The sequence below is a fragment of the Condylostylus longicornis genome, unplaced genomic scaffold (genome assembly GCF_029603195.1).
Source record: "Condylostylus longicornis isolate FDR11 unplaced genomic scaffold, ASM2960319v2 ptg000051l, whole genome shotgun sequence".
NCBI lineage: Eukaryota > Metazoa > Arthropoda > Insecta > Diptera > Dolichopodidae > Condylostylus > Condylostylus longicornis.
The window spans coordinates 913,380-940,403 of NW_026578020.1; the positions used below are offsets into that span (position 1 = coordinate 913,380).

At 29.9% G+C, this 27,024-nt stretch overlaps 1 protein-coding gene across 3 annotated transcripts in view; it reads right to left on the reverse strand.

Annotated features, from left to right (window-relative positions):
* Window positions 1-27,024, reverse strand: part of LOC129611547 (cell adhesion molecule Dscam2) — a 53,935-nt gene that overhangs the window by 1,002 nt on the left and 25,909 nt on the right. For 2 of the 3 annotated variants that reach the window (XM_055524742.1, XM_055524741.1), the window contains exons 12-33: window positions 26,514-26,637; window positions 26,328-26,455; window positions 23,904-24,040; window positions 23,692-23,834; window positions 23,461-23,622; window positions 23,219-23,363; window positions 22,431-22,867; window positions 22,194-22,347; window positions 22,014-22,131; window positions 21,785-21,947; window positions 19,797-20,294; window positions 18,993-19,139; window positions 18,779-18,931; window positions 18,623-18,717; window positions 17,682-18,568; window positions 17,538-17,625; window positions 8,768-8,843; window positions 8,559-8,705; window positions 8,123-8,448; window positions 7,959-8,031; window positions 6,050-6,202; window positions 5,802-5,976 (exon numbers count right to left, since the gene is read on the reverse strand). In XM_055524742.1, the coding sequence (XP_055380717.1) occupies window positions 5,802-5,976; window positions 6,050-6,202; window positions 7,959-8,031; window positions 8,123-8,448; window positions 8,559-8,705; window positions 8,768-8,843; window positions 17,538-17,625; window positions 17,682-18,568; window positions 18,623-18,717; window positions 18,779-18,931; window positions 18,993-19,139; window positions 19,797-20,294; window positions 21,785-21,947; window positions 22,014-22,131; window positions 22,194-22,347; window positions 22,431-22,867; window positions 23,219-23,363; window positions 23,461-23,622; window positions 23,692-23,834; window positions 23,904-24,040; window positions 26,328-26,455; window positions 26,514-26,637 (4,529 nt within the window). The remainder of the gene's footprint in view (window positions 1-5,801; window positions 5,977-6,049; window positions 6,203-7,958; window positions 8,032-8,122; window positions 8,449-8,558; window positions 8,706-8,767; window positions 8,844-17,537; window positions 17,626-17,681; window positions 18,569-18,622; window positions 18,718-18,778; window positions 18,932-18,992; window positions 19,140-19,796; window positions 20,295-21,784; window positions 21,948-22,013; window positions 22,132-22,193; window positions 22,348-22,430; window positions 22,868-23,218; window positions 23,364-23,460; window positions 23,623-23,691; window positions 23,835-23,903; window positions 24,041-26,327; window positions 26,456-26,513; window positions 26,638-27,024) is intronic. The other variant, XM_055524743.1, reaches the window with a different exon arrangement.

The following is a 27,024-nucleotide window of genomic DNA, read 5'->3' on the forward strand; positions in this document are numbered from 1 at the left end:
CTTAAATCGGCCCGATAAACTTTCATTATTGCAGATTTTTCAATTTCATATACTAATTATGCAGATTTTTCAATTTCACCGTAAATTAATTTAAAGTTATTATGGATTCGTATATCTATATGAAATGAGTTAAATAATAATAATACCATTTAATAGAAATTATTAATGAAGGTATGTTCATATAATACCAAATGCAAACTATTGAACGTCTTCTGTTTTGCTTTTTTTTCTTGCACTGTTTAGTTTTATTGAGATAAACTTTGGTTGAAGTTAAGTTATGCTATTTTTAACATAAAACAACATCATACACTTGGTACAGGGGTAATACATGATAATTAAGAACTCATTTGCCTACTAAATCAAGTTGTGTATGAATATGTGCAATTAATTCTATATGTACTTATGAAACAAATAATTAATTACGGGATGTGTCTATTTATATTATTTGCTAGCTCACCTAGAAAATTAACGTTTTTTAAAAATGAAACGTTAAAATTTCAAATTTTCCGAACTTTAAAGTCACGTGATTCCGAAATCTGAATAGATTATAACTATTGTGGATATTCATAAGAAAGCCCCTACTATGAGCTTTCCAAATCATATTTATTAATGGGCCAGCCCTAAACAGGCGCGGAGTTATATATTACTTAAAATTTCAAAAAGTAAAAAAATCACTTGAAATTGACTTTAAGTCCCTGTAACTCCGAACCTGTTGAGCTGTGGACATTGTTTGTTTCCATGCAAAAGTTCTGTCTACTCATGAAGGCCTATATAATGGTATATAGCAGTGCACTTTGTTGAGACACCGTGTATATTTTTTTTGAAAAATTGAATTTGGCATTAAATATTTTCTATGGAAAAATAATAATTTTTAGAATAATTTTACTTTGTAATTTATAGTCCATAAGAAGAAAAGTAATTCATTATGCATTCGACGCATGTGATTAAAATATAACTTATTTTATTAGTAAAAAATAGTGACCCTGTAGACAAACTGTGTATATTATTAGTAATTCATTTTGTATTCAGAAAAATAGATTTCAAATTTTTTGGTAACAAAAAAAAATTGTTTATCAAAAGTAGAATCTGAAACTCAATTGTTTTCTTTTCTTTAGTTATGCGAAAAAACTAAAACAAAAAATATAAGAAATAAAAATAAGAAAAAAAGAAACTCAAAAAAATTCTGATGCACGATTTCATATTACATACTAACATTGACATAAAGAAAATATCAAAGCCTAGACCCTTATTTTTTTGCGAATGTATTTGTTAAAATTGCGAATATATTTACAGTAAAATGACATTTTTAAATCATCTCTTTTTGTTTTGTGAAAAATTATGACTAAGATTATGAAGATTATAAGTTGTTCTTGTTAGAGATTTGTGATGGACAAAAGAGACCGCTTGCATAACAATACGTCTGAATTCGTCAGCTGTGAACTGTCATTCTCTCTTAGGATTCAGATCTGTATTTCTGTCAGCCGTGCAATTAACAAACACACAATCTTTTGAAAAGAATTAAAGAACCATACAAATCAAGAAGAATAAAACTACTGAGAGAAAAAGTTTAATTGTTTGTTTTGGTTTTTTTAAGGGGTCCTAGGTAAACTCAAATATTTAGGAATTTTATAGAAAATTAAAAAAAAATAAAAAACAAGTAAAAACGTTTCAGTCGGTATAAACCGATTGAATTATACCCTGCACCTTTCGTTGTTGTATAGCAATTACTCAAACCTGTGAAACCATTCTATAGAAATTTCACGGATATGTCTGATTTATAACTGGACACACAACTACCAAGTTTCATTAGTCTGACTTTATTTTTCCAAATATTTAAACTTTTGGACTTGTATAGGAGCTACTCGTAGCTGTAGAGCGATTCAACCAAAACTTCAGAAATATATCTGGCCTATAACTGGACACACAACTACCAAGTTTCATTAGTCTGACTTTATTTTTCCAAATATTTAAACTTTTGGACTTGTATAGGAGCTACTCGTAGCTGTAGAGCGATTCAACCAAAACTTCAGAAATATATCTGGCCTATAACTCGACACACAACTGTCAAGTTTCATGTATCTGATTATATTATTTTTCCAAATATTTAAAATTAGCTTCTGGAGTTGTATGGCAGGTACCCGAACCTGTCAAGCAATTCCTCTAAAACTTCAGAAATATATTTGACCTATAATTGGACACATGACTGCCAAGTTTCATGAATCTACCTTTATTATTTTTCCGAATATAAAAAATATGCTGTTGGAGTTGTATGGCAGCCACCCGAACCGGTGCAGCTATCCCATTATAATTTTTAGAGCATATGTAGAATATAATTGGACACATGTATACAAAATTTTATATTTGTACCTTTATTAGTTTTTGAAATAATTAAAAAAAACTCTTTGAGTTGTATGGCAGCTACCCGAACCCGTTGTCCGAATTGGTCCAATAACAATAATCCTTGGCACAAAAGAAGCCACTTGTGAAAGTTTGGTGTCGATTGCATTATTTGTTTTTGAGTTATCGTGCGATCGGACGGACGGACGGACGGACATGTCTAAATCAACGCAGAATTTTACGCTGAGCAAGAATATATATATATGTCCATACCGCAGAAGACTCCTTCAAGTAGTTACAAACTCCATACCAAAGTTAATATACCCTTCACGAAGTGCAGGATATAAAAACACATAATTTTCGAAAAAAATATGCTTGCGAAATGTCATTTTGCCAAAAAGTTATTCATACATTCACTACTACATTTGCATAAAAAATTGTAGGTCTTATTAAAAAGCACGACAGGCGCTTAGAAATTGAGACATGTTTTTGAAAATCAGTTAATAATTACATATTTAATATTGATTTCAAATCAAATTTCGTTTATAAAAGCAATTACATTTTTTCGCAATTTTTTTAATTTTATATAAGAACAACATCTTTGGAACAAAATTATAAGAGTTTTCGATACAATGCAAATAAACGCGATGTACATAATATGAAATTTCATCGTTTGAAGTTCTTTCACGATGATGTTTTAATAATACGGCCCTATAAATTTAATTTTTATAAATTAGCCTTCCTAATATATGCCGAGTTCTGCCATAGGGAACTGTATTTTCCCGCGTTACTCGTGAGATTAGAAATGGAATTCCAAAAAAAAAAATGAAAAAAAAACAACATCTATAATAATAAGGGCAAAAAAGATAACAAAGTCAACAAGAACAGCAAGGAAAACTCTGATAACAAGATGGTCTGTGATCTGTTGTTTTCGGTACCAGATTTTCTTTCTACCGGTACAGATGTAAATTTCTCTTTACGCCGGTGGGAAAAATAACAATAGCTAATGTAAAGACGGTAAAGCAGGGTTTTATGTTCTGAACTGAAGAAGTTCTTTTATAGTCCACTATTCGATTTCCAGATAGTGAAAATAAAAGAAGCTATTACGGATAACGCCATTAACGTTTCCTATTTTCTGTATCGATGCAAAGGAATGTCCGTCACATACAACAATTAGAACACCAGCGATCAAACCTAAGGACGGATGTAATATAGAGATGTTCAATGGCGACAATATTCCCAGACAGCAAATCTCTAATCTAATCCCAGTGTTAAGACGAGTTAATAGAGGGTTCTTTGTATGGATAAGAAAAGAGACGGGGGATACTCAATCCTTTGTCCGTAGATGATTACGGTTTTGTGAAGCCTACAGAAAGCACAGTTTCGCCCTTAACTTAATTTTCACCAAGTCATTTCAGGGCGTCAGGGATGTAATTTGGTATAGTCGACGCCTAACGTAATTGTTGCGAATACTTCGAGTAAAGTAAACGGACCCAAGTCCATTTGGAAGCCTGAGACTGCTCTAAGGGCTGGTGTTGAAAAAGATGTGGCCTCTTCATCAAAAGAATAGGCCACACCATGGCTTCATTGAAAGCCATTTTCTAAAAGACCTAAATCTATATACAAGAGCCACAGAATACAATATGGCTGTGAGATATATCGAAATAAATGTACAGCAACGCCATGGCATCTACGGATGTTCTGGGTGATAGATTTGTGAAGAATCATCTCAACATCGTTCTTATCAAAAAGCCTTACATAGTGAAGGATTAGCTTTAGGTTTCAACAGATGAGTTATTATATGACAATACAGGTGGAGGTTTTATTTATTATATACTGATAAAAGTTTTCGTTCCAGAGTACTGTTCTGCGTAAGAATCAGGTGGCTGCGTTATACTGATGCTATCTCCCGGCAGATAGTTCCAATCCAGGCAAATAATTTAAGAAACCTAATTTTAATGTTTTGTTACATTTTCATTGTAAAACTTAATCGCATCAACTGTTATGTTAAAGATTTGTAAAATTGTTATGTTAAAGATGTGATTTATAGCCGAGCATTTCTGAGAACGAATTGATAGACTTAATTTTGACAGGCGATTGAAGGTTGTTTTCTTTGACAAAAATAAGTTGGACCAAGAAAAGCTAAATTGAGTGGTGCTTAAATGGTACATGACGACCGTTCAAGCAAGACATTCAAGTTCTTTAAAGAAAACAAATGACTTATGTTAAAGAGTAAGGTCCTTCACCTCTTCCTCAAACCAATCATCATCAAAAGAGAGCTCAATTTAAATTGGTTTCCTCTCGACGCTGCGGACTCAGTTACTATATAAATTAATCAATTAAGAATTGCGAGACGATAATGTGAAAGCTTTGTGGTTCGGGATAGTATTTGGAAATCTTAGAATAAGAGTTTTCTTACGAATATCTGCGTTAGTTATATTAAGTTCAGATTTCGGAATCACAGGACTTTAAAATTCAAAAAATTTTAAATTTTTATAAATTTTAAAAATAAAAAATTCTTTTCATTTTAAGAAAACCTTAATTTTTTAGGTTACACATCATTTTTGCTTTCGCTAATTTTAGTACAGCTGGCAACCTTGTGAACAAAGCTTTTATATGGTATATGAGGCAACTTCCTACTTAATCGAACTTTAAACTTATTGAGAAAATTAAAATATTGCAAATGTTATTTTACACAATTTTTTTTAGTAATGTAAAAAATGTACAACAACCGTTCAAAAGGGTGTATCTCTCTTGTTACGCAAAAATTCAACTTAACACCCTTACATCTGCCAAAATTAATGGGCCACATAACATCATTTGGTATCGTTCGTTGATATAGACCTGTAAATCAGTTTTGATTTCAACAATCTTTTGATAATGTGAGAGAGCGATAAGCGAAAATAATTGATTATTGTTATTGCGAACGACGCGGCTTTCGCAGGAAATAGTTCCAAAATTTTTTAAAGGGTTAAAAGCTTAATGATTACCCAAAAAAGTCCTGTATATACATATGTGCCAATTTTATAAATTCAGTTTTTCAATAAATGATTATAACATTTTGATGCAACATTAAGTTAATAGAGGAACTTAATAATAGTCTTCCCATAACTGTACAATGGTGTAAAATAAATCAAAAATACTCTTTTACTTGAACAAACTAGTACAAAATTTAAAGTGCAAAGTAAAATTTTACAGATAATTGCAATGTTGACTGGTTCAAACAAATGTTTACTGGTACTTCTAAAGAAGTATTAAATTGATTGCTAAAATAAATAAAAATATACAAACAAACAAATATTTAAATTATGCATTAGGGTTTAGGTTGAACATATTTTGGTGTAAGTAAAAATATATGTATAAGTTTTATATAGCAATATACATATGTCACAAATTTGCACAAATGCTACACCAATTTACACTGTTACGTGAAGACCATTAATATTAATTATTATTTAAAGTACCTAAATGTAGTTTCTTCGTTGTGACTTGAATACCCACTGGAACTTCTAACATGACGTTTAGGGAAATTTTGTGCTGTTGCTTTTCCTGACTTTCTTGTTGAAAATGGTGGTTTCGACTTTCTGGATAAACTCGTCGGCGTAGTTTCTGATGAAGATGATGTTTCATTTTGAGCATCTAAATATTAAATAAAATTACGTTTTGAAAAATTTCAATAAAGTATGATATAAAAGAATAAAAGAGCCGTTACCAATTGTAGGTCTATATTTATTTGAATTTGTATTTCCACGTGAGCTGATATCATTGTCCGATTCTGAGCCAAGAGTATCGTATTCTGTAATTGGTATGTGAAGCGTTAGGATTTTTCTGACTTCTGAATCTGTTGAGCCTGGATTGTCCGATTCTACAAAGTTCATAACGATTTGATGTATGTTTTATTATGTAAAAATGAGATTTCTGTTTTTTTTTTTTGTTATTGCGATTTCACAAACTGGAACTATGATGTTATTAACGGAAATTTCTTTAGTTAGAAGATTAAAATTTTATACCCCAAAACATCGAACAACGGTATAGTGTAACATTATATTTGCCATAATTATGGAATAGATGTCCATAATTATGGAATCAAAAAGTCTAGAGATTCTAACGAAATAAGCCCACTTGTTAAATGTAATGAAGGTTACAAGTGGTAAAGAATTATTAAAAAAAAAATATTAACCTTCTCTAAGCGTGCATTACTGGTTTATCTGGAAATGTCATATAATTAGGTGCGTGCTTCACCTATGTATGTAATTTTGCATAAGTAGATACGTACTTTACATAATAAGTTACAAATACACCATCCTGGTTAGCATAAGGCCACCGCGTAAACAGAGCAATTCTCATTTTCCTTTTCTAGTTTTTAGAAAATGTTTAGAGTTTATATGAAAGAAAAAATTTTTTTACCATCCCTTTATGTTTTAGCATTTTGAATTTAAAAATACTTAATTGATTTTTTTAACAATAAGTTTTGGAGTTTTATTTTGATATTTGCAAAAAAAAATTCCAAAAGAGGGACAAAACAAATTTCAAATTGAAACATTTTTATAGGGTAAATTTATCAAACTTTAAGCATAATTTAATTAAGCATAATAAATAAATTACTGAAAACATGTTTATATTGAAGAAAATATTGGGTAATTTAAATAATTAGTCCTAGCTCAAAATTAATACAAAATATCTCTGACACATTAAAATTGCGAAGTCTGCAAAAAATGTTAATGTAAAAAGTGTACGTTGTAAATCATAGTATGTCTAAAGTTTTAAAGGATTATTAATATTTTGTTTATATGCCACAAAATTATTTCAAGTTTAAAAAATCATAGCATGGATACAATAATTTGTTGTTGTTGGCTACATTTATTACATACATACATATAACATATAACTAATACAATTTAACAATGAATCGGCAAAAGTAAAATTTTTTAAAGAAAAAAAATATTTTGAGGTTTCAATTAGAAGTTTCAGTTGAGAACCTAAAACACATTTTAATTGCTCATTTCTCTTATATTACACGAAAATAAAAATAAAAAAAAATTAAACCAACAAAAAGAGCCTACTTCTTCAATTGGTTTTTTATCAAACTGAAAAATAATTTTAATAGAAAATAAATTGAGAAAAACATACGAATTATGTATGTATATCGAAACTGACTCGGAAAATTTCTTTAATGCGGTGGCGTTATACTGACAAGTATATAACAGCGCAGTGACAAGTATATTGAATTGTAAACTGTCAGAAATTTTTTTAAAATTGCTGTCAAACGGTAGACGTCTTTCGTGAAAATTTTAGTCAAAAAAAAGTGCTTGTTAAAAGCTTTTTAGTTACTAAGAAACTTATTGCAGTGAACTTTAAGAGAACAGCTCAAACAGACCCTTATCGAAAAGATGCACAAAAGAAAATTAAATTAACAAAATGTGATAAGCTTTTTTGACTAATGTTTTCCAATTTATTTAAATATTAGGCTACTACAATGATTTTCAAAAATATTTAATGAAATGAAAATGACATTGTGTTTTTGATATAACAGTGTGGATATTTTAAAATTTGTTTAATGCAGTATGATACATAAAATTCAAAGACTTTAATTTTGAAATTTGAAAAACTGAAAAACTTACCTTGACTCTCAGAATGAGGATCTCGCAGTCTTCCTCCCTTTCGTCTCACTTTTGTATACTCCGGTTCTTTAGTCTAATTAGATTTTGTAATGTGTAGAATATTAAAATATGATGAACTCGTATGTTGAAAATTTTGTTTAAATGTACATACATAAATAACTTACATGGTAACTATCTGGTTTTACATCATGGTATACAAATGAGCCTCGAACAGAATGATATGGCCCACTATAAACGTTTCCGCTATATGAACTTTCACTATAAGTCTGTTTGTTTAACTGAAACGTTGCATATGGACATATATCTTCGATGTACTCATTTCCTTCAGTTTTAAAGCTACCTGAATCGTTTGTATTACTTGATGGGCGATTGCTTGAGTTACAACGTGTAGATAAATATTGCTGATCACGATTTTGTTTATTTTGTAAGTTAACCAATGATGGAGACTCTGACATTGATGATGATGGAACACGGTTCGATTCGTTTAACTCTTTGGTTAATACAATAAAATAGGTAAAGTTTTAATTAAACCAGTTTATCCAATAAAACGAGTAAAATAATTCAAAATAGTGTGCTTAAGAACACAATATATTGACTTACTTCTTTTTCGAATAAATAAAACTGCTGCAATTAAGGCCAGTAAACAAAGTAACGATAGACAAATAGGTAATAAAACTTTGAAATTCGCATAAAATGGTCCATCACTTATGTGAGATATTGGCGAGGAATGATCTGGGCTGTATATCACTGAAAAAAATTTAATTTCTTTACACAGGACAACGTTTAACGCTTGCAAAAATGTTACTTACTTCCTTGCGGTAAGAGGGTCGTGAAGTTATAAGTTGCAACAGTTGAACCAGCGTTATTATGCGCGGTAACTCTAAGCTGCAAAAATAAAGTCAAAAATTAAATAAAAATCAAATTTCTTTAATGAAACTGTTTGTTTTACGTAAAATAAAATAAAATTGTCTTAGCAAATTTTATTATTATGTTTTATCAGCCCGTTTGTCTATTCTAGCTCTCATACAGCTCTAAAAATAATTTGGTCACATTACGGAAATTGTAAAGTTAACAATATGCACAAGTGAATGAATAATATGCTCATTATTTCAGCAAAATCTATTTGTTGTTGCATAAGTTCATGCAATAACTGTCATACAACTCTACAAATTAGGTCTATCTGGGATAAAACTTGATAAAACTTTAAAAAGAGAAACAATGGCGAAATTTCTCGCAAAAAAAAAAAAATTAAAAAACTCTTATTTAAAAAACAATAAACCAGATGGAAAACTTAAAAAAACTTTTAAAAACTTTATAAATAGGTGATAAACTTCAAATTTCAAAGTATTTATTAAACATAAATAAATATTTTTTAGTTATACTAAAAACCGAAAATTTTAATTTTGGATTATCAAAGTGTGAAGCTTAGAAAACTTTTGTTATTTTATTTTTAGCACTTTTCCAAAAATTTTTTGAAAAAAAGTGCTTATTAGTTTCGCTCTGTCCGTCCGTCCGTCCGTCCGTCCGTCTGTCCGTGTGTCTGTTTACAAAACTTCTACATTTTTAAAGATAGAAAGCTGAAATTTAATACGTACATAGATCTTTACTAGAAACTTATTTTTGTAGAACAAAATTTTTACCTATCTCCCCCCCTCTAGAAGTTATACCCCCCCAAAGCACTAAAAATGGCCTATTTTAACTATTTGTTGCAATGAAACCATAAGCATTTTTGAAATTTTGCAAACGCAGAAAGGCTGTGGCTTGCTTCCCCTACCACGGTATACTATAGTTAATTTTTAGAAAAACAAAATGGCCATTCAAATTTACCGTTATCTACAGTCCTTTTTTACCAAATTTTTGATGTCGTTTATCTTCTAGACCCCAGTCTGTAGAAGCTTGAAATTTTAGGGGCTTTTAGACATTAACAAGTAGTTCATTTCGTTAGAAGAAAATTTTTTTCCATCTCCACCCCCTCTCAAGTTATGGGCTCTTGAAATTTGTAAAATTTGCATTTTCGACACCTTATATTTCGGAAACCGCAAGCTTTTTCAAATTTCTATAAACGCAAAAAGTTAACGGTAAATTCCATGATATTAAAAAATATAATTATTTTTCTTAACTCACACAAGTAACCCTTAAAATCGAGCATTATGTTAACCCCTGCTTATATTAATTTTTGCTTTATTTCAAAGACTGCATAAATCGTTCATCCTAAATATATGCAATCCTAGAAATAGTTTTGTATATGAATGAAAAAAATTTTAATAGTGTGATAGGTATACATACTCGTAGACTGTATTTAAAAGCAGAATTTTCACTTGTTGAAGGGAAAAGTGCTACAATACAAACCATTGGTTTGACCCAACTTTATGTATTAATTAAAAAATTTTGAAAAAAACGTTATTATTGATAAAAATTTTTTTTTTCAAAAGTAAAATTTTCTAACATAACAAAGAAAACATAGTATATTTCAACAGCTGTAAGATTTTAAAAGTTTTCAAAGCACTAAATGTTACTTTACAAAATTTTTAACATTGAGAATATGAGAATGTCATAATTTTCTCTCATTTTTGTTCAAAAAGTATTATCCTAGGACGCTTTGTATGCAAAAATTTTATAGCGTTTTTAAAAGTTTTTCAAAACTTTCTTATATCAGACAGACCTATTATTTACTTAAAAGTCCAAAACTATAAAGCATGTACGTTAGTGCTCAAGTTTTTATAAAAAGATCGGATTATAGGTGGACTATTCCACTAAAGCTTGGTTATGGTGGCTTAATAAATACTATAAGTAAGGAATTGCATTAAAAATATTATAATCATTTTTGTTGGATAGTGTTAAAAATTAATCAAATTCTATTTCATAGTAAATATCTAAAAATTTAGAGAACAAAATTTGAGCTTAATGAATTAAAGATAATTGTATTAGTAGTTTTGTTTCAATAGGATTAGTCGTTTTGTTAACTTTATGTACGAACATACAAGTTAAGTGGATCAAATAACCGCTGGACTTAAACACGTTCAAACATGCTTCTATCAAACATATTTCACCGTGATCAAATCTATCAAACATAATCACCGTGAGAAATTTCAGCGTTAAAATATATTTCCACAAAAAGTTCTGACAACATGTCTGCACTTTAGCATGAGAATATTTAGTTTAGGAAAATCACAGAGAATTAAATTTGCTAAGCAAGTAAATTTAATACTATAAATTAGGTAGAACTTAGTTTTGGAATTTAGTCTTAGAGTTAATGGTCATTAAAATTGTGTAACAAAATAAAAATTGTGTTATAAAGTAAAATTGCATTGTGCTATAAACGATCTTTTAACTTTGAAATAAAAGTAATTTTTTTTTAATCAAACTGAATTAAAAATTCGTAACTGGCGCCCGAGCAAAGACAGGGCGTAAAAATAAGTTAAAAACGGTTAAACGATTCGTTGCACGTCAGTGTTCCGCATTAGGCCGGTAGTAAATCTCCAACACTACCTGCTAAAAAGGAAGAATACGGTGCCTCCAACCACGACCGGAGAAAAAAGCAGAACATCTAAGATTCCTGATATAAAATATAATTTCAGCAAACAAACGGGAACAATAGGACATGCGAACCCACAAGTATCATTATTGGCTTAATAAATTAACGCAAGTCAAACGTATAAAACAAAAACAATATGACAACTATTATTTCAGTAAATATAAAAACAATTCTGAAAAAACTTGGAACTACATTAAGGAAATTATAACAGATGGAGCTGCTAAATGTCATAACGAATTTTTCGAAAGTGAATTTTCAGACAATGAAAAACTACAAAAAATTAATAGTTTTAACAAAATGTATTGTAATGTTGGTATGAATATGGCTAAAAATTATGATTCAATTTACTTTCCGCAAAATAGAACATCTTCGAAATTTTTCTTAAACAAAATTAACATCATGAAAACAATTAAACTAATTGATTCATTATCTACATCTAAAAGCAGTGGTACTGACAATACATCTTCTTGGGTTGTCAAGCAATGTAAAAATGAGCTAGCGAATCCTATTATGAAGTTCATTAATGCGAGTATTGAACAATGTATTGTGCCAGACCAACTAAAAATTACTAAGGTAATACCTATCTATAAAAGAACTGGAGATAAGTCAGACATCAACAACTTTAGACCGATTTCCTTAGCATCTACTCTTAGTAAGTTATTGGAGACTTACGTTATAAGTGAACTAAATGAACACCTGAGAAATAACAATCTCGTTTCTGATGCGCAGTACGGTTTTACAAGAAAATCAAACACAAACTCAGCTCTTTTTGATGTTGTTTCTTACATTCAAAACCAGGTGTCTATGAAAAAGAAAGTGTGTTTGGTGTTTTTTGATCTGTCAAAGGCTTTCGACAGAACCACTTTATTAAGGATATTGTTTGAGTGTGGTGTGACAGGTCGGGAATATGCTTGGTTCAAAAACTATTTCAAAAACCGAAAACAATACACAATATGCGAGCAAATTGAAAGTGAAATAGGATCAATTGAATTTGGTGTAATCCAGGGTAGTTCGATGGGTCCAGGCTTATTCTCCTGTTACATTAGCAGTTTTTCAAAACTACAGTTGAATGGCAAATTATACATGTACGCAGATGACATTGTTGTAGTATATTCTGACGAAAAATATGATGACCTGCAACAAAAAGCTAACGAAGACATGATTAAAATAGAGACTTGGATGAAACTACACAAACTCACTGTTAACACGGCGAAAACTAAGTATATGATGCTCAAATCAAACAATAAAACAATTGAAATTAAATACAGCAATTTCATATTAGAAAAAGTATCCTTTTATAAATATCTTGGTGTAATTTTTGATCAAGACCTCGTGTGGAATCTTCAATGTAATGATGTTATCAAAAAAACTAGTAGAATTGCCGGTATTTTCAAAAAAATTGGCAATAGAATACCAGAAAATCTAAAAATGCAAATTTCCTATTGCTTATTTCATAATAAAATATCATATGGCATAGCAATATGGGGTAACACCTTTGTTAAAAACCTGGATGCAATACAAAAAGTACAAAATAAAGCTTTGAAAAATATACATAGATTACATCACAGAACGCCTACAAATGAATTACATAAAAATTATAATGTTTTAAAAATGTGATTTAATAAGTACGTTACAAGCACTCCACATACACAACATTCAAGCTGATAATATCAAATCAAATGTGAAATTAACATCAAACAATGAAATTCATAATTATAACACCCGTAATGCTAAAAATATTCGATTTGATGCTGGATTACACTTACAAGGTTTACAACCTATTTTAAATTCAGGTGCTATTCTGTACAACAAATTATTAAAAATTATCGATTTTAATAACTCCAAAACATCAAAAATAATGAAAAACATTAAATCATTTTTCTTAGAAAAGTATTGAAAACATAAACATTTTTTTAAACTGTTGTAACTTTCAAATTTTCTACCTAGTTTTGCTTTCTCCTTACTTTTTACTTTTTTTTCTTTTTATAAATTTTGTTATATTTTGTTTAAATTTTTATTAAGTTTTTTTTTTTTTTCTCACATTTAGCAATATGAAATTATGACTAGAATTTTTAATATAAAGTCAAATTGTTATACAATATTAAATAATTAATAAGAGAACACTCTGTACGAGCATAGGCTCTTTTTAGAGAATTTTTTTTTTTGAAATAAATAAATAAAAAAAATAAAATATAATAATACTCAATATAGTACTTAAGTAAAAAAATGTTATTTTTTTACTTAAGTACAGGTAAAACAAGTTAAACTAAGATTAAAATTGTATATAAAATTGTGAATAAAATTAAAATTGTCACAAAAAATTAAAACTTATACGAAAATATAATATTACCAAACCAAATAAAATTTAAGGTTTAAAATACAAAAAGGGGTAACGAAGAAATTAAAGATTAGAGTTGGCCTTGTCAACTCCGTGATACCCGTACGAATTTATTATTTTATGTGCGAATAAAGATGCCATAACTGACTATGGGGCAGACTATGACTTTAAGTTGCCATATTACTATATTCATTTATGCAAAATTTCAATGCTATGTGTTTTTAAAAATACTATGTGTGCCAAACTACTATTGAAGTTGTTTGGCAGCTACCAGAAAGAGCCAAGAAATTTTAACGAATTTTATCAAGCACGTGGGCCGTATTAATATATTCGTGTGTGTGAAATTTCAATACCATAGCTTTTATAGTTTCTGAGATATAGCCAAATAACTTTTGAAGTCGTACGATAACTACCAGAAGGAGTCAAGCAATTTCAACGGTTTTTATCAAACACATTAGCCCTACTAATATATTCGCTTGTGTGAAATTTGAATACCATAGCTTTTATAGTTTCTGAGATATAGCCAAATAACTTTTGAAGTTGTATGGCAGGTACCAGAAGAAGCTAAGTAATTTCAACGACTTTAATGAAGCACATTGGCCTTACTAATATATTCGTTTGTGTGAAGTTTCAATATCATAGCTTTAATAGTTTCTGAGATATAGCCAAATAACTTTTGAAGTTGTATGGCAGGTACCAGAAGAAGCCAAGTCATTTCAACGACTTTTATGAAGTACATTGGCCTTACTAATATATTCGTTTGTGTGAAATTTCAATACCATAGCTTCGAACATTCGTTCGTACGGGTATAAACATTATAATTTAAATGAGAGTTAAGACTAATGAAAAAGGTGAAGGTAGTAATACGTCAATACACAAAAAACGTAGGAACCCTACCGCAAGAAAAAAAGAATTGATCCGTGTAATAAAAAAGGAACTCACATTCGCAAAAAAGATCTATAAACTGAAATGTTTAAAAATTGAAAATCTCAGAGTGTAAAATGAAAGCACTAACCGTGGCGATCAACAACCTATCTGACATCGTGAATAGTCAGATAGAACAAATCCAAAGCTTGGAGCAGCACATCATAAATTTGGAACAATACACTATGGGTAAAAACTTAGCACAAGAGCAACAAGCGTTTATCGAAGAGCTGGAACATCGAATCCAACGCTTGGAATTTTCTGGATCCAGCGGCAATCAAACACAAAACCATCACACCTTAGTAATATCAAAAACTGTTGACGACTTGAAAGAAATAAGCTGACTTACGGACAGGTCTAGGAACTGCATTACTTCGAGGGTGACCCAGTTCAATACATATCATAGGTGCATGCCGTAGAGAGCATATTAAGTGACTACGAAGTTGTAAAGGAAAAACCTATATATCAGACCCTGCTGCAAAGCATCAGGCAAGAAATTAGGGGCAAAGCTAATCTAGCGTTAGTATCGTATAATATCTATGATGGAGACTGGGTAACAATTAAGGGATGCCTATCAATGCAATATGCCGACAAGACTCGAGCACCAACTCTTCATGCTTAAACAAGGCAATTCTAGCATCGATTCGTTCGATGCTACTGTGAATCACCAATTTTCACTCATTGTGAGCAAACTAAAAGCGGAAACACACAGCACCGAAGCAATAGCAATGCTTATTGAAACATACAGAAATAAGACACTAGGCACTAGGTTTAAATGAAGAGCTAACAAAAATGTAGATGATTCAACGGCCCAAACACTACCAGAGGCGTTTTTGTTTTTGGACCGATCAATGACAGGGAAATTATAGACACGGACGTAAGGCCGAAAATTAAAACAGCCAACGAAGAACCAATTTACGCTAAACAGTACTAAGAAACTTATTAAAAGAGGACATTATCCGGTCTTTAAAGAGTCCGTATAGCTCTCCCATCTCGGTAGCAAATATAAAATGGTGATTGATTTGAAAAGGTTAAATGCTGTGACTATTCCAGACACTTACCGATCCTGGAATTACCAACACGACTTCAAGTTATGAATAGCTAGATATTTTACAACTATTGATCTCACATCCGGGTTCTATCAGATAAATTGTCGGAGAAAAATATCCCGAAAACAGCATTTTCCACCATGAATGGAACATACGAGTTAATCCGACTAACCTTTGGATTGCGGAACGCACCGGCCATTTTCCATCGGATGATAGACGACGTGCTAAAGAAACAAATCGGCAAGCGCTGCTACGTCTACATAGACGATGTCATTATTTTCGGAGAAACAGAGGAAATACCTCTGGGAAATATCAAAGAAGTGCTCCCCACATTGAATTTCTACAGAAAGAACATCCTCTATTGTACAACAATACGTAACAATCAGTGACAAAGAAGAAACCCGGCGATATATTCTATGGAAGAACATCTCGCGTCAATTGTCGGAATATGCTAAACATCAGAGAAAAGATACACAGTGATCTAACGCAGCAGATCCAACGTTCGCAGCAAATAAAACTTCATCAAGAAAATAGAAAGGAAATAAACCTACATACTTCAAAAAGGGTGAAGTAATATACGTTAAAGACAAACAGATAAAGTCTATGCACAAGCCTATTAATATGTATATAAAAAAGAAACAGTTTTGAAGAACAACAAAGCCACCATCACTACAATATCGGGAAAACGGGTTCACAAACCCCACATTCCCAACACTCCCAACTAAAATTCTTTTTTTTTCAGATCCTATGTGACAACTAGGAATCTAAAAAACTATGACGAAATCAAGAGTTGATACCCCTAGTAAACAATGTTAACGATTCTAGCACTATCAAACCTTAGTTGCCATATTAATTCGATCAAATAATGAATTCCATAATAAGAACTAGAGGAACTCGAAAATCTATTAATTGGATCGGAACAGTTTGGAAGTGGTTCTCTCAATATATTACGAAATTCGTAATATATTGAGAGAAGTTAGCACACTGCCATATTCTAATGACTTCAAAGCAATCGACTAGGCGAAACCAAAGGTGATAATATCTGAAGTATTATTAAAATTTTTTAAGGGAAATTTCTATTTTTCAGTTTTTTAAAACGAATATTGGTTTACGTCGAAAATTATAATTTTTATATTTGATTTTTGTACCTCCTTGAATATTTTCATATATTTTGTAATTTTTGGTATATTTTTTTTAAAAACTGAAAAGTAAAAATTTCCCATCCAAAAAACTGAAAAGTTGAATTTACGAGTAAAAAGGTGAAAAGTAGAAAAATAAAATGTTCACGTTTTTTTGTAGGAATATCGAAGTCTATAAAATAGTTTCTGTTTAAATATTTTTTTTAAATCTTCAAAATATTAAAATTTCAAAATTTTAATTTTTTGTTTTACATTTTGTTTTTATTGTTATATTTACTTTCGATATCTAACCGAAAAATGTTATTTCTGGCTCAGGTGTTGTTAAGAGAACATGAAAATAATTTTTTATTCGCCGTTTTATTTAAACTGAATTAAACTTAAAATTTTCTAATAGCTAGTAAAGTTCAAATTTTCTAATATCAACGAAAATCTCCAAAACAGTGCAAATTTCGGTAAATCAAGAAATTATAATACGTGAACATATATTCATATGCATTATTAAATAAGTATTTCTCATTTAAAACTTTTAAACAATTAGATGTTTTAAATACATTATGTACATATTTGAAATATATATAATAAAAGGAAATTTACCTGATATTTGGTTCCTGGCAGTAAATCACTAACTGTATAAATTCTTTCCGTTGGTGCTATATGGTTCGATATAATGTTCCATTGCGACCTATATGTATATGAGAAATGTTAAAACTAGGTTATTTGTTGAATCGGAGATAATACCTTCCAAGCAAACGACATTCTATTACAAAATATAAAATCCCACAACCACCGTCGCCCCATGAGTCTAACCAGCATGTAACGCTTGTTGAATTATTCGTTATCATTTGAGAATGCTTAGGTTGGACAGGAGCATTTCCTTTTGTAAAAGTGTTAACAATATCACATGGCAAACCAGTCCCAATTTTATTGTAAGCTGTTATATAAAGTTGGTACTTTGTACCGCACCATAGATTGCTAAGTAAATGTGTGTTGGTTTTTGAGTCAATTTGTAATTCTTCCCAATCACCATTGTCGCGTTTAAAATTAATTACATAACCTAAAACTGGACTGCCGCCATGTTTGTTATCGGTCCATTCAAGAAGCAAACTATCTGTAAATGTGCTGACAACAAGTAAACTGGGTGGATCCGGAGGCACTTTTATTATTACATTGTAAACAATTTCATCTTTTCCCCACGTATTTTCTACACTACATGTATAATTTCCAACGTCTGTACTTTGACAATCTTTAATAAATAATGTTCCATTTTTCGCTATAGTCTTTCGTGTACTTGTTTCCATCGCGTGACCATCTTGCCGCCATATTGTTACAGGGGCTGGAGCTCCAACTTTTTGGCATGGAAGCATTAAATTTTCTTTCCACGGAGTGACAACTGTTTGACTAAAAGAAACTATTCTTGCAGGTACTTTTGTATTTGGATGAACCGTCACCACGTCAGTTTTTTCGCCTTCACCTACTTTTGTTGAAGCAGTTAACCAAAATTGATATGTTGCATCTTCCTGTAGTCGTTGAGTTTCGTGCATTTCAACATGTGCCCCGAGAACTCGTTTATGTGAACCTTCTGTTCTACCACCTTCCAATACTGACATGTAAAATGTATAACCGACCTTAAAAAAATGTAATTTTAAGTTTTAAGCTTTATTTAAATTTTGTGAACTTACTATATCTCCATTAGGATAAAGTGGAGGTAACCAAGACACTATAATTTTTGTGCTTGAAGCCGGAATCGCTTTAATTGCTTGCGGAGCTGATGGTACTAAAGTAAATTGGAAAATTCAAAAATTGTTTAACAGAAATAATACCAATTGAAACTTTACCGTCTTCGTGAGTTCGGCAGTAAAAAGGGTTTGTCTTAACACCGTCTCCAATTTTTGTGTAAGCTAATACCCACACGCTGTAATTTGCAAATTTTTTTAAGTTTTCGATTGTTAAATACTGATTGTTTGATTTTACAACTTCGGGATCTTTTTCTATTAAATCAAAGTTTTTTTTGCTAAGTAATGAACACTTATTAAAATTTAAAGAATATACCAAAAAGATCGTCAACTGATATGTAAAAAACTTTATATCCTCTGATTTTCCCATTTTGCCCATCGTATTCAGGAGGAGACCAAGTAATATATATAGATGTAGATCCTAAAACATCACATTGTGGACTCTCTGGTGGCGAAGAAGGAACTGTAAATTTTATGAGTTTATTGAATTTTTCATAGTTTATAGAAATTTTTTATAGTTTAAATTTATAATATTTTCAATTAAAACATACGAGTATACACTATGTTTATACATATACATATTTCTAAGCCCGTTAGGTTTGTAGGAAAGAATATTTGAGAGACTTATTTTGACTGACTACACCAACTTTAAATATAGCCTCGAACTTTTGTCGCTTATATTTTTGTTTTAACTGCCCTTTCGGACGGCTAAAACGAAAACTTGGATCCGTCATCTATTCGAAGTTCGCAAAGCTAAGTTGAGCTTGTTCAAATGGTTTGTCGCAGCATCTGTTAGTTTAATTACAATGATTTTAAGATTCGTATAAAGCGAATTTAATTATCGAATGAACTTCAAAGAACAAAAATTCCTTTAAAGTTTAAAGTGCGTCATAAAATGTAATGTAAACTGTATTTCTGTATTGTAATAAATATTGAAATAATTATTGCAATTCCATTCATGTTCCATTAAAATAAAGTAACATAAGCATAATTCTAATAGCAGTTGTAAATAATTAGTGGAAGCTTCTTTGTTTTGTACTTAATATAAATCTTCTAATGTATTGCCGTTTTTATTCCTGTTCAAAATACATCTTTTATACCTTTAGAATATTACACTTACCATCTTCTAGAGTTTGTACTGATATTTCTTTACTTGGCGGACCACTTCCCTGGCTAGTGTACGATTGAACAATGATATTGTATTGAGTGTATTTATTTAAATTTGTAAGAATTGTTTCACCACCAAAATGCGATCTTACTTCTACCGTTTTAAAATTAAAACCGGTTGTTGGGTTAATTTCTCTATCTTCAGGCTGTGAAGCAATTTGATATCCAATATAATAACCTAAAAGTATACCATTCCAGTTGTCGCGATCCGGAGCTTCCCAAATTACAGAAATTTCCGTTGAACTTTTAGCTTCGCCACGCACATTTAATGGCGGCCCTGAAGGCACTTCCTCTAAGGTAGTTACTTGAATAACCTCTGAAAATTCGGAAGACCCTAATTTGTTTTCCGCAGAAACTCGAATATGATATGCTTTGGCTGGTTTTAAATTTTGAATTGTTACTACAGTTTGTGTTCCAGTTATTGAGATTCTTTCAGCATTCTGCCAAGTATCTATTAAGAAAACAAAAAAGAGAGTTTATAGAAAGAAACTTATATTTAGTAAAGTGTTAAGCTATTTTATTATTTTTAACAACTCTTAAAAGACTTAAACAACCTTGAAAGATAAATATTTGCTTAGTCCTTTCAGGTTTATTTGTTGAATAATAGCTTTTGAACTTTAAATGGCGGCTTAAAATAGTTTTTTGAAAAACCATTATATTGCCTTTTGATATTTTTTATTGTTTGCAATTTTTGGCATATAAAAAATTAATTTTTTGGAAGAAAAGTTAAAATGTTTCATTTTATAGCTACTTCCACCTACGTTCACATATGTATATGCACTTTACATTCAACACGATTTAATCTTGGGCTGTGGCCTGTTAAGATTAAATTAATCAATGTGGAGGAAGTTAACGATTTCACGTTTGGTGAAATTTTTAAAATTTTTAAGACCCTGTAGACATATCATACTTTAATCTAGCCCTATTGCTTTATCCAATTAATTACAACCGTATCGGATGTGTTCGGCCGACTCGAAATAAACATACTGCTAAAGGTAAAATAAGTAATACATCAATTCAATTTTTCAATCAATCAATTTTTCTATCAATTGTAATTTTTTTGGATCGACAAAAAAAATTATGCTGGTTTCGCGTTGGAATTTCTACCCATCCCTAAAATCACCTACGCATCGGCTGTTACAAGAATTATTTTATTTATTTATTTATTATACTTTATTCTCTAAATTATTACAAAAAATTTTACTTAAACTAAGAGAATAAGAAAACGGCATTATTATTTGAAGAAAAATAGTGTAAATGCCTAATTGTGTTGTTAAAAATTATTATTTAAATCAACATTTGCATAATAATACAAATACTCTATAGAAAATTAAGAGCCAAGATTTGATATTTAAATTCATGTAGCCATAAAGAAAAATTTAAAGAAATATAACATTCATTTAATATATATAGTCCAAATCTTAAATTTCTTAGTTGAAGTAGGGTTGAAGTTACTAAAACTTACACTTAAAAAATCTTGCGAAATATAATTTTATGAAAAATTAAGGATTGTTCTGAGAATAATTTTAATTATGTGAAACCAGTTTTATGGAGGTGTACGATGTAAATATTTTTATACATACATAATATGTATGCATTATTTACATATAAAAAATTTCGTTAATGTGTAATTTTATGTAAATTTTTCATTTTAAATTGATTAAAATGAAAAATTAAATCCATTTGAGTTTTTATTAGATTTATTTGGTCTTGAAAGGAATGAATTTAAAACGAAATTCATTCCTTTCAAGCGAATTTAAGCGAAAACTTAAAGATTTAACAAAATTTTATCTTGAAAGATCGTATTATTCTTTTATAGTTTTCTTCACCAAAAATAACACCCCAGTCTCTTTCTTTGTATGCGTCGTTACAAAGTATGAATCAACATTTCACGAAGACACCATGCTAACAATTCCCCCAATTTTAAAATTCTTTTTATACCTGATATTTGCTTATAAAATATATGGTATTCTTCGATTGGACTGTTTCCAGCAAATGGCTGGCCCCAAGTTAGTTGTAAACTCCTTGATTGCTGCGAATTTATTCGTAGATTTTTTGGCTGCTCTGGGACTTCTTGTACTATCAGTTGAATCGACATTTCATCCTTAAAATAATAAATATGCATTTAATGATATGTTTGATTTCCGACAAAATAAAATAATGTGATTACTTGTCCAAATGCATTACTAGCTTGACAAATATAAATTCCAGTATCTTGTCTATAAGTATGTGTTATTCCCAGTTCTGACACCATTCCGTCATCTAAAACTTGTTCCCTTATTGTATATCTAAAATATTAGTAATTGACTAATAAACAACAAAATTTAAATATTTAAAATATTCTATGTACCTTGTGTCAAGTGATTCATCCAAAAGTTGCTGGGTGTTTTGGAGTTTCCACTTTATATCTATAGGGTTATCACCTTGAACATTACATTGAATGTGTACTTGTTTTTGTTTGGCCACAGAAATTTGTTTACTTTTGGTAGTAAAATGGGCAGGTACTTGAAAAATCAATCATTGATTATTTTAATTTTGCATTTATTGCTTCCAAAATTTTTGGTTTAAGAATGTGTCTTTTGCTTACCGTTAACTTTTAAAAAAATAACTTTGCTAACACCTGACCCAATATTATTTTTTGCTTCACATAAAAAATGTCCTTGTGACTCTTTGCTAATTTTTTTGAAGTATATAGAGCCATTAGAAAACAATTGAACACCTGGTTCATATAAAAAATCTTTATATTCTCCGGGACTTACACCTATCGCTTTTTTCCAGGTAACAATCGGTTTGGGGTAACCATCAGATTGGCAGTGTAGCAAAACATTCTGACCAGCTTGAGCACTAGAATCTTTTGGCTCTAATATCCATTTTGGAGGAACATTAACTGTTAAAGGCACTGTAACCCTTTCAGTGCCAGCAACGTTACTGGCAATACATGTATAGTTTCCTGAATGCTCCGAAGAAATATGCTCCACTACTAAACTAGCGGAATATTCGTCTAAGCGTCGAACTACCTCGTTCCTAGGAGAAAATTAGTTAGAACATTATAATGAGATATTATTTGATTCTATTTCAATTGAGACGTCTTTGAAAAACCAATAATAACTAATCTCTTTTTGTTTGTTTTTTACAATTTTCTTGGTTATTCAATTTTTCAATTGTAGAATAACCTAATTTTAGTTTTAACGAAATTGAAGAAGAATTGGATATTAAGTGTTCATTATTCCTTGTCAATGAGTAAACGAAAGCAAATACAAATATTATAATACATATGTACATTATAATTTTAACCATTACAATTATAAAAAAAATTTAAATGTCTCAATTAAAATTAAATCCACTACACAAAAATTTTAAAATTGAAAAATGTACCCCGTTCCTAGTACTGGTTTATTATTTCTTTCAAAGCGAAAACTAACCGGTAAATCACCTTCCAAAATTTGACAAGATATTGCTGCTCGCATTCCTTCACGTAACATATTGGTCATGGCTTGTATAGGCATAATTTTTGGAGGCACTGTAAAGGCATTTTGAAAAAATATTTTGTTTTTAATATACTTTAAAAAATCTTAAAAGATTTATTTTAAAAATCACAATCCAATTAAAACCCTAACCTAAAACCTGTATTTCGACATTGCGACGAGCAGTTTGCTTCTGTTTGTTTTGAGCCATACACGTATAAGTTCCAGCATCATCCAGTCTTTGCAATTGTTCTATAAAAAGAGTGCCGTTGTTATAAGCCCTTTGCCTTCTATTAATTGGTAGAGTTTGTCCATCTGTATGTAAAATATGTTAAAAAATAAAGTAAACTTACTAACCAAAGTTAGTTTTGCTATAAATTTTACCCCTTTCCCAATGGATTTTATCTATTGGGTAACCAGCTACAGGGCACTTCACAATTAAATTCTTTCCAGAAATTCCTGTTATTTTAGGCATTTCCCGAATATATGGAAGACCATAAATATTAACTTTGGCACTGTGAGTGACTCTGTTTTAAATTTTTTATTTAAAGTATATGGTTTATTAATTGAAAACAACGAGATAAGAAATAACTAACTTGCCAATGCTGTTTTGTGCTGTGCAAGAGTATTCACCTCCGTCTTCTTCTTTGACGTTGGTTATATTTACATGACTAATGACATCATCATGAATTGTTACATATTGACCAACAACAAACCTCGAATTATCTGGAATCTAATCATTTTTAAATGCTAAAGTTTTCTAATTATTTTGCGTTGATAATAGAAGAGCAAATGTTAAAATTCATATCGTCAGAAATATTGTCAAAAAATAAATTAGTTTTTCTACTTTCAAAGTTATATTAAAGTTACAGTTTTTACTTTTTTATTCGTGTGTTAATTACTATAGTATTTAATATTATTTAAATAGTTTTTAAGAAATATTAACGGAAGAATTAATTTAATTAATTCAGTAAAAGTGAACAATATTGGAAAAATTAAAACAAGTTAAAATTAAGATAAAAGTTTAACATAGAAGAGAAGAAAGAGTTAATATTGAGTTGTTTTTAAAAGAGTTAATGGGTATAATCGGAAAGTAATCGATGCAGCATCGAAGTGTAATCATGTAAAAATCATGTAAAAAAATGCATCAATACGGAAATACTTTAAAGTTTGGCGTACAAAAATGTCAAAAATACGCATCGTATGCGCATTTTATTAAATCAGCTGTGCATCAATTGCTTTTGTGATTTTGTATGATGCAAAGTTTTTTTAAATGGAAGCTGAGAAGTCAATAAATAATAAAGTAATATTTATTGAGTTAAAATAATATTTTAGTTTCACTACATAAGGAATAGTAATGAGGCAGAATAATTCATATAAAGTAAATCATGGTATTGTACATTATTGATGTATAATTTTATTGGTGTTACGGAATCGGAATACAATTTTTTCTGTGATATTTTATTGTTGATATAATCTGCATGGAGATCTAGATTAAGCTGATCATCAGTTTGTAACCTTGTATTGCCCATTCTCATATGGATTCTATCACAAGTTCAATTCTTTAATACAATACAGTTAGTTTTGTCTACGGTTAACTTAAGTATATTCATGCAAAGCCAGTTAAATAAGTTCCCTTGTATGTTTCGCCCAACAATGTCTTAGCTATTTTGTTTTGATAATAGCAAATTGCGCTATCTGTCCCGCGTTTTACTTTTATTCTACTGATTTTTGAAAAGCATGGCAGGACATAATCTATCAATTCACAGGTTCTCATTAAGTTCGAATTCTTGTTTGCAAATACTCCAATTGAATTTTTTTCATATATTATGATTGTTCCAGTTGCCTTGAAAGTGAGTTGCATATATTCATGAAATGACATTTTAGTAAAATTTGTTGTTCATCAATGTCATAAGATAAAGTCGCTAAACAAAATCGCTAAATAAAGTTCAAAAAATTTTCGATACATACTATTCCTTTGCCATGTATGTATGTTTTAATTATATGCTTTGGTATATACTATGTTCCTATCTCTTTTATGATGGTTAAAATGTTTAGTTAAATAATAGCGAAAAATAGGGTCTTTATCTCTATTTTTAGCTATGATTTACATAAAAATTTCAACTATAACCAGTGGTCAAAGTGGGATACTCAAAGTGGTGGGATGGTAAAAAAAAAATAAAAAAAAGTATTATTTTAGTTATTTTTTAAAAAAATAACTAAGCAAAATTTACCAAACTTTGGAAGTAAACTAAAGAGAATATTTTATATTCAAAATTATATCAACTAAAAATTGAATCAAAAACTGCAAATTGTTACCAAAGAAATGCATAGACTACTATGCAGTAACGAAAATTTCATTAATAGAAAAAAATTATACGTTACTATTTGAAATTGGTCTTATTTAAAATTACATATTATATTTAATTTTTTGTTAAAAAAATTTTTAAAATTCATTAGAAAATTTTCTTGAATTTAAAAAAACATGTTCCGGACCGCATTTTTCTCTCCTATTAAGTGGTGGGATGGGTTTCCAATTATTTAAAAGTACTGGGATGGCATCCCCCTCCATCCCGCCTCACTTCGAACACTGACTATAACAAAATAAAAAAAAACTTGATAAGCTACATAAAATTGAATTCTATTCAAAAAAGTAGTTTTGAAAAATAAAATGGATGTATAAATAGTAGTAGAAAATAGAATTACATGTAGAGTTGCATACATTTTATAACTTTACTATTCAACTTTCATCAATCAAATCTGTTTTAACGCTTATTGTAAAGCAAACCGATCAAAGAAATGTGATAAAAGCCAAATGTGTTTAAACCCTTTAATAACTCAAAAAGTTCATGATATTGTTTAATGGCTCAAAAAGTTCTATCATATAACTACATTACGTCATTAGGAAAACTAAAGCTATAAAACGAAGTATGTTAAAGAGAAAGACAACTTTAGGATTCAGAAATAGCTGTTCCTAAAAAGCTAATTTAAACATAACCTAAAGTAAAATTAATGTTTACATGAAATCCATCTAGAGTCCATACAAACTGTGGCGGTGGATTCCCTGTTGCTACGCACTTTAATGAAACTGTTGGCCCTGGCTGTAATGTTTGTTCCGAAAACCAATATAATAACTCAGGAGAAGCATCTATAGAGATAATTTAATAAGGTCCAATCGTCAATTAAAAAAACTTATGTGAACGTACCACCTAGTTGTAATTCAGCTGTTGATTGTACTTGTTCCCACTCATTTGAAACGAAGCATTGAAACATCCCTTGATCTTCCTTTTGTATTTTTTTTATAATCAGTCTTGGAGGATCTGAAAATATCTAGAAAGAGAAATACTTTAAATATTAAAGGAATAATAAAAAAGTTTAATAATTTTTTTGCCCAATATTTTTTTTTACCGTTATTTTTTTTTAAATTAAAATATTTTGTTTAGTATTTAGAAGTGAATCTAGTTTAAATTACTCGAAGAAGTGATGTATTCTTAGATCTTAAACTAGCAGAAGTTTTAAAAAAGAAATTTATTTTCGTCCCAAGAAAAAAGAATTAAAACTAGAATGTTACAAAGATGGAAAACTTATTTTCTTAACCTATTAATAATAAGTTTTCTTTAAAGTGCATTTTGTATTATCATATATGTATGCATGTGTGTTTGCACTTTCCCCATAATAAAGTGTGTATACATTTTCGAATTTGTCTATTTTTATCTT